General features: G+C 40.8%; 1 protein-coding gene across 7 annotated transcripts in view; it reads left to right on the top strand.

Moving 5' to 3' along the window:
• The window catches only part of adamts9 (ADAM metallopeptidase with thrombospondin type 1 motif, 9), a 53974-nt gene extending 44700 nt beyond the window's left edge, over positions 1 to 9274 (top strand). For 6 of the 7 annotated variants that reach the window (XM_046075132.1, XM_046075131.1, XM_046075129.1 and 3 more), the window contains 9 exons: positions 1349 to 1519; positions 1747 to 1941; positions 2390 to 2519; positions 2930 to 3024; positions 3558 to 3652; positions 3807 to 3940; positions 4367 to 4458; positions 5490 to 5594; positions 6876 to 9274. In XM_046075132.1, coding sequence (XP_045931088.1) covers positions 1349 to 1519; positions 1747 to 1941; positions 2390 to 2519; positions 2930 to 3024; positions 3558 to 3652; positions 3807 to 3940; positions 4367 to 4458; positions 5490 to 5594; positions 6876 to 6965 — 1107 coding nt within the window. In that variant the 3' untranslated portion in view covers positions 6966 to 9274. The remainder of the gene's footprint in view (positions 1 to 1348; positions 1520 to 1746; positions 1942 to 2389; positions 2520 to 2929; positions 3025 to 3557; positions 3653 to 3806; positions 3941 to 4366; positions 4459 to 5489; positions 5595 to 6875) is intronic. The other variant, XM_046075128.1, reaches the window with a different exon arrangement.
• Positions 9275 to 12047: the final 2773 nt, after the last annotated feature.

Raw genomic sequence — 12047 nt, 5'->3', positions numbered from 1 at the left:
AGTCATACCTTGGCTGTATTTAATGGGCACTTTCCTGCTTACTAACATTCAGCATGCTTGTGTAGGCTTGAGGCTACAGATCTGTCTTGAGAGTTGGGATTATTAGAACAGGCGGCTGCAGCACGAGGTTCTTCTTCACTGTGTGCAAGTGAAGTTGAATCTGGGTCACTGAGCAGCAGGAAATGTCTTCTCTGAAAGGAGAGTCTAATTAGTCTAGAGAAGTGTTTGGAGCTCCCTGCCTGAGTGTGCCAATTAACAGCTGGAGGTAATTACAACAGTTCACCTGGCAGGGGTTACCATGCTTAAGTCTTTTTTCCACTTACATTTACTCCGCAAATCAGAGATGATGTCTTACACCAATATTTTTCTTTCTTCTATAGGCCTAACATACCTGGATGAAATGTTTTCGCTGATAGCTTTCTCAATATTACCTAAACATCCTGAAACTCAGGTACCTGTCATGTAGGGTTAGTTTTATTACTGCACAGTACAGCATCACAGCTCATAGCAGTTCCATGTATTTCACTTGTTTGACAGTGTTCGACATTTTAAGAGTGATGAAGACCAGCTGAAGTCGCCCTGTGCAAAGTAAAAAAAAGATCTGGTTTTACTGGGAGTTACTTGCTGTAACTATTTCTTAGCCATGTGCAGTCACTTCCTGTCACTGGCTAGATGTTTTTAGCTGCTTTCAGTCTTTATGCTAAGTTAAGCTAATTCTATCCTTGCTGTAGTTAATGGACACCAAAAGGTTATCTTTCTGAGAAAACAATAGATCATTCCTCACATAGTGTTGGTCTTAGCCTTTCTTTTTTACTTCTCAAATAGGAACGTGCAGTGGCAAGAAAAGGTGACACCAGAGATAACTTGGGTTAACTGGTTTCCATCTGTCTGATTTCTGACATGGATGAATGTTGGTATGAAAGGCTGAACATGTAATTCCTTGTTAATTACTACTGGATTATTCAGTCTGGATGCTAAGACTTCAGGCATTTGCTTACGGCATTTGCCTACAGCTGTGAATTTTGACTCTGACTCTGCTCAACAACTCAATGCTTTCCTTCCAGCTCTTATCTACTGTTTTGACGTCTTTACACTGTAGTCCCTTCATGCGGTGGTGATAATGCTTCGCGAGAAAACACAAATCTGAGACTGTTCATCCATGCTCTTTCTTTGCGTTCATCATTAGTGGGAATTCCCTTTTTTAAACCTAATAATTGCACATGCAGTTTCCAAAAAGTTTGCAGCTGGACAGATGTGCACACATAATTAGGTCCACATGTCGTATTTCCACTCATACATGATTTACCATCTGTGTAAAAGGCTGGTCTCTGTCTTGTCTCCGCTACAGTGCAGTAAGTCGTGTGGGGCGGGCCACCGACGGCGAGCCTTGCAGTGTGTGGACCACAACCAGCAGGAGGTCCATGAGATGTACTGTGTGAATCAGATCAGACCTCCAGACATGGAGAGCTGTAACAGCCAGGCCTGTGAGTTAATCTGGATCACAGGGGAATGGACAGAGGTGAGAGCAGAAGAAGCTGTGTGGCATTTAAATGATGTAGTCCCAGTAAATTCTTTGAGATCTGTATTGTAAAAAAGTCAGTTTGCTCTGAAAAAGCAATTCTTTCCTCTTCAAAAAGACAGTTCATTCAAATAACCATCTTCACATCCAGGGATGCGGAAATCACCCATGTTTCCTGTGTGGAATACCTTTGTTATTACAACCTGGTGATTTATTCTCTCCTCCAGTGCTCAGCCAGCTGTGGACAGGGCTACCGGCAGCGTCTGATCTCCTGCAGCGAGGTGCATGTGGAGAATGACAACTATGAGTACGGCCATCAGTCTCTGTCCAACTGCCCCGGGACCCCCCCTGAGAGCTACATGCCTTGTAATTTGGACCCGTGCCCACCGCCACAGAAGTGGAGGGTTGGAATCTGGGGACTGGTGAGCGAGTCCATGGTTCTAAAATGTGTCCGGTCATTTATCAGTATTTTGTCAAGATGGAAGAGGCATGTTTTTAGTCTTGGTTTCCTAAAAATGTAATCATGAGGCTTGTGAGCTTACCTTATGATTCATCAAAGACTGACTGTAAGGTTAATAAATGCAAGACAGACAGGTCTTCAACCTGAATAATAATAATAAGGATTCTAAACTTTATTTATACAGCACTTATCAAAACAAAGTTATAAAGTGCTTTACAAGACCCACCCTAGTTTTAAAACATTACAGGACAGAGGCCATACAAGCAAGACATTAAATCATAGGTAAATAATCAGTATTGAACTGTACATACATTTTTTTAAAGGGGTGACTGTCAAGATGAAAACTGCTGACAGACTGTCATCCACAAGTTTTATTTTCACACTGCCATGGTTCTCTTCCTCCCCCCCAGTGTTCAGTGAGCTGTGGTGATGGGGTGATGGAGAGGACGGTGCAGTGCGTGTCCACGGATGGCCAGGAAAGCAATAGGTGTTCTCTAGACGCCATGCCAGAGGACAGAAAAGTCTGCAGAAATCCAGCCTGTGAGTATTGATAGAAAACCTCTGCTCTTTTTAACAATGGTCAAGGCTACCAGGGTTTAGATACTAGCCGGCTGAATGCATCCCAGAGTATTAGGTATGGCTTGACTTGATCCGGTCATCTCAGAGATTTGGCCTTTAGTGAAATATTTATGATCCCAGGCGAACATCAAAGATTCACTGTCCAGTGTATTTACTTCCCTACGGTAGGATAGGACATCAAAGAGTGAGTGGCTTTTCGTTTTCTTTCATTCGATGCAGCGATTTGCCACACTTGACTTAACTCCTGGAATTTGTGTGTGCATGCGTGCACACGTGTGTGTATACAGCCTGAGTGCCTGTCCTGTATGTTAAATCTTTGCATAATACACTTCTGTATACCAACTTATTTCTACTTGTTTTGGGTCTTCAAGGCCATTTGCCTTCTAGCTGTCGTGACGTCCAGAGCGCGCACGGCCCCCTCCCAGACAGCGAACACTTTCTCAATGTTCAAGGAAAAGCACGCAAGGTAACATTACATGATCGTATTACCTCAGAAATGCACAGTTTATTAAGCCAAAAGAGGTTTTATTTATGAGTGGGTCTTCATGCCCTCAGACAACTTAAACACTGACAGAACATTTTGCTACAGTGTTTGTGTGACTGTGTATGTGCCTGCACCACAGTACAAAGTGCTTAAAATTCATCTCTACTAGCTTGTGTTTAGGCATACTTATGGTGCCTGGTGTACAGGGTTGCAATAGATGCAGCACATTTTATAACACACAGTCAGAGGAAATTGTTTGACTGCCTTCAAAAAGACTCTTACTTTCTGTGTTTCTTGCCATCATAACATCTTATGTTCGACTCCTTTTCCTCCCCTCCTCACCACCATTAATGTTCCTCCTTTCCTAATCTGCACTTCTTCTCTACTTTTCTATTTTTTTCTCTATCCGATTGCTCTCACCTTCATCCCTTTACTTCACCCTTGGTCCCCAACTCTTCCTCCTCCCTCTGGTTACCACTTCTCCTTTTCGTCCTCCTCCACCCTGTTCTCCTCAGGTCTACTGTGCAGGAATGCAGACGGAGACTCCACAGGAGTACATCACCTTGACAACGGGAGAAAGGGAGAATTTTTCAGAGATCTTTGGCTTCAGGTAAACAGCTAGGAGGATAACGATGAGAACAGCCGGTTTCATTACAAAATCCAGCTGACTCCTGGCAATGTTTTCTGTCTGTAAATGAAGAAATTCCATGTAAGAGTAAAGTTGGTATCTTGTGTGTGTGTGTGTGTGTGTGTGTGTTTACCAGGCTCAATGACCCCACCCAGTGTCCAGCCAATGGCTCCAGCAGAGAGGATTGTGACTGTCGGAGAGACTACACCGCCGCCGGTATCACCACCTTCTCCAAAGTGCGCCTGGACCTCAGCAAAATGAACATCATTAGTGAGTGGCTCATACACATGCAAAAGTCTGATTATGGCACACACACACAAACACACACACACACACACGCAACAGCATCCTGCGCCAGTGTTAACTCTACATTACTCTCAAATAAGAGCTTCCTTTGCCATTTAATTATGTCCGTGCTCACGAGGGTTAATGGGCTCAAGATGTCTTCAAGGTTCATTTAAGCAACACACAATTACAAGGCTTGAGGGGATTAAATGAAACTGCTTTAAGTAGATGAAATTATACTGATATTAGGCTGACCCTAAAACTAAGGCTAGATTTAGACCAGTTAAATAACACAAGGCTCGGCCATTATGGCAGATGTAGGCTGTCATTATAAAAGTTCATCTGAGGTCCTACAGGAACAGCATTTGTCACATGGTTCTTGATTAGCTTGTTGTTTGTCTTGTTATTCAGCTACAGATTGGCAGTTTGCTTTCACCCGTGAAGGCAAGAGTGTTCCATTCGCTACAGCTGGAGACTGCTACAGCGCCGCACGCTGTCCACAGGTAAAAACAACGGCAGCTGTTAATTGTATGACCAGAGGGGGAAACTGCACTTTTTCACAGCAGACTGTTGACTTGTCATAGCAGGAAAAGCACAAGTGTAACTAATAACATTAATGATGGCTCAGTTCTTTTAAGTGTCCTAATAAGCCATTCCACAGAATGAGAATGCCTAGGAACGGACATACCTAAATGGTATGCAGTCGTTATTAGTGTTATTAATGAGACCTGTGCTTTTCCTGCAACAGAAAAGCTTTATTAGTGTCCATTCTTTTAGAAGCAGTTCATGCCTAGTTTTTCATGAGAAATTCCAAAAACACTTGAACCTGAATTGTTATTGATTGAAAAGAAGAGAAAAATATTTATTCTCAAAACATCCAGCAACTAGGCCAGTCTCATGTATTCTCTTGCATGTATCGTCTATGTGCTACCTGCGTAGCTAACTCTACCAAACTAAATCAGTTACCGTTGGCTGTGTAAAATGAAATGTATTTACAATGACAAAGTTGATGTTTGACACTCTTTTTATGAAGACAGCTTGTAGGATGTGCCACTCCGCCATTGTATGTTTTGTCTTGACTGGTGTTTTGTTTTTTGTGTCATTTGTTACATGTTGCAGGATCACAATAGAAATAAGCCTTTTGGGCTTGATTGTGGTGAAATCCTCGGTGAACTACTGCTGTGCAGAGTTACTCTGTACTTTTAATCATCTAATAAAATCAATCAAAAAGAGTACCCTTACTAATGAATTGCATTAGTTATAATTAATAATTTTGTGTTAATCTCCTGTTGCCTGTAATTCAGTTTGCCCTTATTCTGCTTTGAAATATTTGAGTTGAGACCCTTAGGTGCTTTACTTCCTCCTTCTTTGTGCTGCTTGCGGTAAATCAGACAATTCAAAGTTTGTTTATCGAAGCACATGGTGATAGGTAGTAATGTCTAATGCATCTGGTGGAATCTTATTTATATTCATTCTCTCTCTCTCTCTCTCTCTCTCTCTCTCTCTCTCTCTCTCTCTCTCTCTATTTTTTCAGGGGCGGTTTCGGATCAACCTCTCAGGAACAGGTTTTAAGGTGGCTGAGGACACCTCTTGGACCTCCCAGGGCAACTATGCAGTAGCTGATATACAAAAATCACAGGTACCAGAAATATTTCACGTTTTTACGTGTTCATATCCTGGGAAAACAGCTAACTTTAACTGCACGGTCTTAGAGATTTTTTTTGACATTTTGAAGCTTTTACCATCTAAAAAGGTGACAGAAGTCTCATTATAATCCCTCATTTATTCATGATGGTGTGCCAGTATATACTTGGTGAGGTCAGTATATACAGTATATAAAGTAGTAATAAGTTTAAATGTAACTATTCTGATCAAATCATTTTAAACATACATGTTCCTGCCTTTCTGTAACTCTCTTAATTTTACTGCCTCGTCTTCTCTGTTTTTTCTGTTTCCTCTTCTACTCCATCCCTCCCTCTCTATTCTCCTCTCTGCATGTCCTCTTGGCTCCAGAGCTCTAAGTGGGCATAATCCCAAGTGGGTTCTGTATTCCCAACTCCACTTCTCCCCATAAACTCACTGAGAAAGGACCCTTATTGGGCAGCTGCTCTCTCAAGGGCACCCCTACCCTCCGCTTTTGAAATGGAGATCAAGCTGGAGAGTGCTTTTTGGCAAGGCGAAAACAGGAGGCAGTTGTGATGCCAGAACGTGTTCACAGTCTGATATCCATAGCCAGCCAGCCGCCCGGCCCGCTCTGGGCACTGCAGGCAGTTTAAATAAAGCCAGGTTGTGACAGTGGGAAGGAGAGAGCACTCCAGAGGAGATCAGACAAACCACTCACTGCGCGCTATGGCTTTCATGTCGTGGGATAGAGCTTTTGGTGTACTCGTCTGATGCAATTTCCTTTTTGTTCGTAGATGCTTGGATGAAACTGCCCATAAAGCTGCATGTAAATGATGCTGGTGAAGTGCTGGTGATTAATCAGCTTGTATTTTCTGTTTTTTGCTGAGTGTGATTATCCAATTCCTACCTGGTGGGCCTCCGTCTTTGTGCGCCTTTTAAAAAGGAAAAGCTACTTTCAGAGCCAGCAAAACAACTCTGCCACAAATACCTTTCAAAGTGATGACATTCTCATACAACTTGGAAGCAGCACAACCAATTCTTTCACTGTCAAGGCTTTGTTTTCCCAACAGCCAATTCAAACTAAAATCTGTCTTACAGTTCAGATCAGTGTCAGGGGAAAGTGCTTCTTTAAAGTTTCTTCAACACAGGACAACAGAATTCAAGCTGTGATCCTGACAAAATGTTTTCTCATATTCAGCACCTGTATGACAATAATTACAAAACACACTCATGTTCACTTAAGCAGCAGCAGCAGCAGAATCACGCATACCTGATGTTATTCCTCTTGTGTCCACAGGATGGCAGCAGAGTGTCAGGAATATGCGGAGGCTACTGTGGGAAATGTACTCCATCCTCTGGCTCCAGCCTGCCTCTATCAGTGGAATAGATCTAATACCGTTAAACAGGTGGGGGGTGCATTTTACATATGACAAAAAATTTAATTATAACACAAGAGTTTAGCCCTGCCACCATAATTCAAAACATGTGATCCAGATCTGCATTCGCGGAATATCTTTCCTTTTGTCCAGTCTTTCTACTACTGTGCAGGTTTATGAGTTTTTAATTAGTAACTAACTAAGTGTTAGTGTTGTTTGCGTGTCTTTTTTCCACTTCAGGTGGCCTTTGTGTCAGGACATCCCTCCTCTTTGGTGCTACAGTAAAATCAGAGCTCAAAACCATCCTCCACATGACCTCTTTTATTCCCGTGTGTATAGTGTAAATTAATCAGGTGTAAGTACTGTACATAGCAGGATAAAAATTTCTTATTTATTGTACTCTCTCCATTTATTTTTGTATTGTAATATAGTTTTACTCTTTTGTTGTTTGTGTAAACACTACACAGTTGCCATTTATCAGATTTTTTTTGTTGTTGCCAGAATGTGCCTTCCAATTTGGATATTTGCCATTTGGACTTGTTAGTACTGTCATCACTCCACACTGCTTCACTGTTACAGCCATATGTTCCTTTTGAGACCAACTCAGTCAGTTGTGTTTTACACTAATCTCATTGTTGTGATGGTCACCTGTCCTTTTGTTCATAGGCAGTGAGGTGTCTCCAATCAATGGGTCTTTTTTTATAACCCTTTTGCAGACACGTGGATAGTCTTGTTTTACACTGTGTGCTATTAAGTAGCTCCTTTAGACAATTTTTATTTTGGTTTAGGGAACGTCTCAGTTTCTTAGTTTGACTGTATTTCCCATTTAGATGTCAAGTACATCGATCCTTACAGTTCTCAGTTGAGGGCAACTGTTGCCCAGAAACTTCCTCTTACTGGGATGCTGCACTCTGTGGCCGTTTACAAAATTCCGCGCCTCCTTCACCAGCACACTTTTCATCTCAATTTACTTTTGAGGTGTTGTATTTGTAGCCAATCAAATTTAAAACCCAGTATTATAAACCTGCATCTCTCCAGCTGTTAACTGCAGCAATAAACAACAACAACAACGTGAGACGTTTACCCATAGAGACGCGCCAACACAAACCCACTGGAACACATTACTGGATCCTAAGGAGAAGGTTGTAGGTTACAGGCGCTGTAGAGATTACGCTGCCAGACATCAGAAAGAGCCAAATTCCTCTGTGTTCTTGCATGTCTCCCAGGTAGCGTGCAGTGACCACAGAGAGCCATTAGCCTTTAGCTTTTACAGAGCAGACAGGTTATCTTATCTGGAGCAACTTGAAAGAATTCAGGAAAGAAAGACTTCACCTCAGGCCAATAAAATTCCAGTAGGTACTCCGGAGATATAATGCACTGGTCGGGCCCTGGAGACACCTCTCAAACTGCTGAGCTCATTGGCCCTACAGCATGATTTCTGTCCAGATGCTGCCCATAAAACTGTTGCCGTCTGTACCTCACATTCTTCTCTCCATATTTGTTTTAAAGAGTCTGTCCAAACATACTAATATGCACCTGCTTAGAGCATTCTGACTTCTGTTTTTGTGACTATATCAGGGTACTTTTTGTGTATATGTCTGTATGCTTTCGTATCTCTTTAGCCAGTTTTATACAGTTTGTGAGCATTTTTTGTTGTTGCAGAAACATTGAAAGACAGGAAGAATTCAGCCAACCTAGTCTTACATTATTTAAGCCCTAACTGTGTGTAGGGTACATACTGTATGTACAACTGATGAAGAAGCCATATTTGTTTTTATAAGCCTTCCTGCATATGGTGCTATTTTAGTGCCTTATGTGATAATGTGCAGACTTCAGCCAAAGGGAATGTCTTAATCTGCCGTTACACTAGTATGAAATTATTTCTAATAACATGGGGGAAGTAAACATTTTGTGTCTTGTGAGAATTATAGTTCAGTCAATAGAGTTCTCAGGTGTCATAAGTGAAGGGATTCTTATGATATTTAAGTGTATTTAACGTACTTTACACATTTGCTGCATGTTTATCAGGTAACTCAAAATATATTAAGTTTAACAACTTACAGTGTCATTATATATGCTTTATTTTATATGCAAATATTTATTTCACCTTTTCTTTATGTTAATGTAAATAGACTTTGGTCATAAATGACTATTGATTACCATGCAGTATTGCCATAAAATGAACTGTCTGCCAACACATTTTCTATTTTGTGAATGCATTTATTTATCATATCTGCATAAATGGTATAGGCAGAGTGCTGCCATATGAAAAGCATGATTTATGTATGAGATCAGATAAGGCAATGATCAGAAGGAAATAAAATGCCTGCCACATGACACGCTTGCCTGTATGCTTCTTGCACTAATATATAATTTTTGCTCCAGTATCTCCTTGGTGTATCATCCAACTACATCACTAGCTGTAACAAATCCTGAACTCACAATAGTCAAATTAATACTCAGATTATAAAATTCTCGCTCCTTAGTGCTTCTACTTCATTACACACACCTTCTACAATCATCACAGTCTGACTTGTGACCTGACAGATGTGTTTTCAGGCTCTAATCTAGTCCCTATCTTTTTGCATAATAGTGAATCATCAGGCATCTACCAGATTTCAGCACTGGTTTACCTAATTAAATATAATTCACTGCTGAGGAGATTTCAGAATACAAACTAGAATTAACGCCCTGCGATTTGTTGCCAACCAGCCAAGTTGCCGTTGACATCCATGTCTGTCCGTGTGTGTGTGTATATATATACGCGTTATTATCGCGTTAACGCATTAATTAATTAACGCTGACAATTAGGCTATTTAATCGCACGTTTACGCATTTATTAAATTTTTTATTATAATTATTTTGAAAGTCCCTTGCTCACTGGCTCTGAATACACGTACAGTCAAACCACTGGTCACAGGAGGGGCGTGATGTTGATCAGCCTGCTAATCACCCACCCGAACAAGCAGTGGAGGGAGGCTTCGCAGACTACGCTGTCATCTTTCTTCTGTATTTTTCCACCCGCGATCCGTCATCACGGCAGCAGGTGAGCCGCTTGCTTGTTAATGACGCAGCCTATCAAACTCAAACAACCGAAACCAACAACTGCACCCTGTGTGTTAAATGCTTTCACGTTACCTGCTCCGTGCTTGTAAAATATCCACCGCGACTTGTATCGTCTTTTCAAGTTTTTAACCGAGTGGAGTCTGTGCGAGTGAACATATGCACGTAAGACGACAGCACCCCCCCTCCGCGCTTTGTAGACATCGTCCCAACCCTACATAGCCTAGTGCTGTTTATGCTGTTCCATGATAAAAGATACCTGCTGATATTCTTCATAGACTCTGATGGTTTAATATTGGATTTGACATTAATGTTTAAGTTGAGATTTACAGTAAATAATTTATTGCTACTGTGTAAAGAGAATACTGCAGGTAAAAAGCACCTTATTTGTTTAAAGTGTTTTCAAACCACATGTTATAGCACTTTTGTGTATATAGCAGTACATTTAAATTAAAAGTGCGCAATACACTACTTTAGAATTCATTATTTAATTAATTTTATTGCAAGAAAATCATTCAATTAATCGCGATTAATCCACCAGATAGATTTTAAGACATTTAAAAACTACCCGATCTGCATTGAATAATGACATGTCCATCCATCCATCCATTGTCAACCGCTTATCCTGGGGTCGCGGGGGGGGGGGGGGCTGGAGCCAAGCTGACACTGGGCGAAAGGCGGGATACACCCTGGACAGGTCGCCAATCCATTGCAGGGCGAATAATGACATGTGTCAATTACAAATTCTTCAAATTAGATCTACTCCTTTTACCTCATTAAAAAATCCAGAATTTATGAAAATCCAAAATATTGCAGAAATATTTCAAATGTTTCACTATAGTGAGGTGAGTAAAGTCCATTCTCAGGGTTGCGTTACCTAGAGGTTTCAGTTTTCCACACCACACTTGAGTGAGTTGCATACTACACCGTATTAAACAGTTTGGCTTCCAAACTAGTTGTGATGTCGAAAAAACCTGTTCATATGTACACATCTTAAACTCAGATTCACGATAACCACATGAATGTCCCCCTTCAGCAGATGACTTTGAAAGTAGTTCTCTAGTGTTGAACTCATACACATGTAGTAGCCCAGAGAAACATTCAAATGAAGCAAGAGAAGAGGGAGTCACAAGATATGGAAATTAATTATTTTAGCTCAAGTTTTGGCAAGTTTTTCTTTCCTGAACATCCAACATGCAGCTGATACTGAAAAACAGAGAAATGAAAATTTATCGTTTTTACAAAACAAGCTTGTATACTGACTTTGTGCCAGGTGTGCGGGCATTTGGATACAAATTACAGGAGCTGGTACAGGCACAGTCTAATTCATCAGCAACACTGACCATTAGTGCTTTCCTTTAATGTGCCGATGGCTGTTCATCACCTTAACCTTGAATAATTGTAATTTGTTTAATAGTTTTTTTTAAGGTTCCACCTCTCCCCCATAGCTGCTTGCTGGAGATGTCACCCTTGAAATTAAGAGTTTTGAGTGAAAGGGGACTTTAATTATATTGTAATAATCAGTGTGGGGGGGAGAATTTTGACCTCAGTGATCTTCAGCATGTTTCAGCAGTGTAAGAACTATCACATTTAGTTCACACATATTTTACTTTAAAGCGAGACTGTAACTTTTGGAAAAAGAAATAACACATTTTTCCTCTTACAAAAGAAACATTGAATTTGTGAAATATAAACGCACCCTGTTCAGCTCAGTACATGCACAGTGTACATTTGGCTGCTACAGTCCTAATGGGTCTGATATGACCTGCAAGTCTATGGTGGCAAATGTTAGCAAACTTTAGCAAGATGTTGTTGGATAACAGATGTTAACTGACTTGTGCTATTGTTATCCTATAATTGTCAGTTGGGGCCAACAAAAGTTACATAGGTTCACATTAAGGTGTAGCTTTTAGCTGTAAAATGTTGAGTGTATGCAGCTGGCTGTAATCATCCTGTATGCAATTTAATATTCATTTTAAGTCGAGTTGGAAATAAAATGCTTACATGACTTGCATGTTGCCGGAGCAATA

Source organism: Micropterus dolomieu, linkage group LG18 (assembly GCF_021292245.1).
Source record: "Micropterus dolomieu isolate WLL.071019.BEF.003 ecotype Adirondacks linkage group LG18, ASM2129224v1, whole genome shotgun sequence".
In the NCBI taxonomy this organism is placed as follows: Eukaryota; Metazoa; Chordata; class Actinopteri; order Centrarchiformes; family Centrarchidae; genus Micropterus; species Micropterus dolomieu.
Note: the sequence above shows the minus strand (reverse complement) of the source record. Positions and strands in the feature narration are given on the sequence as shown.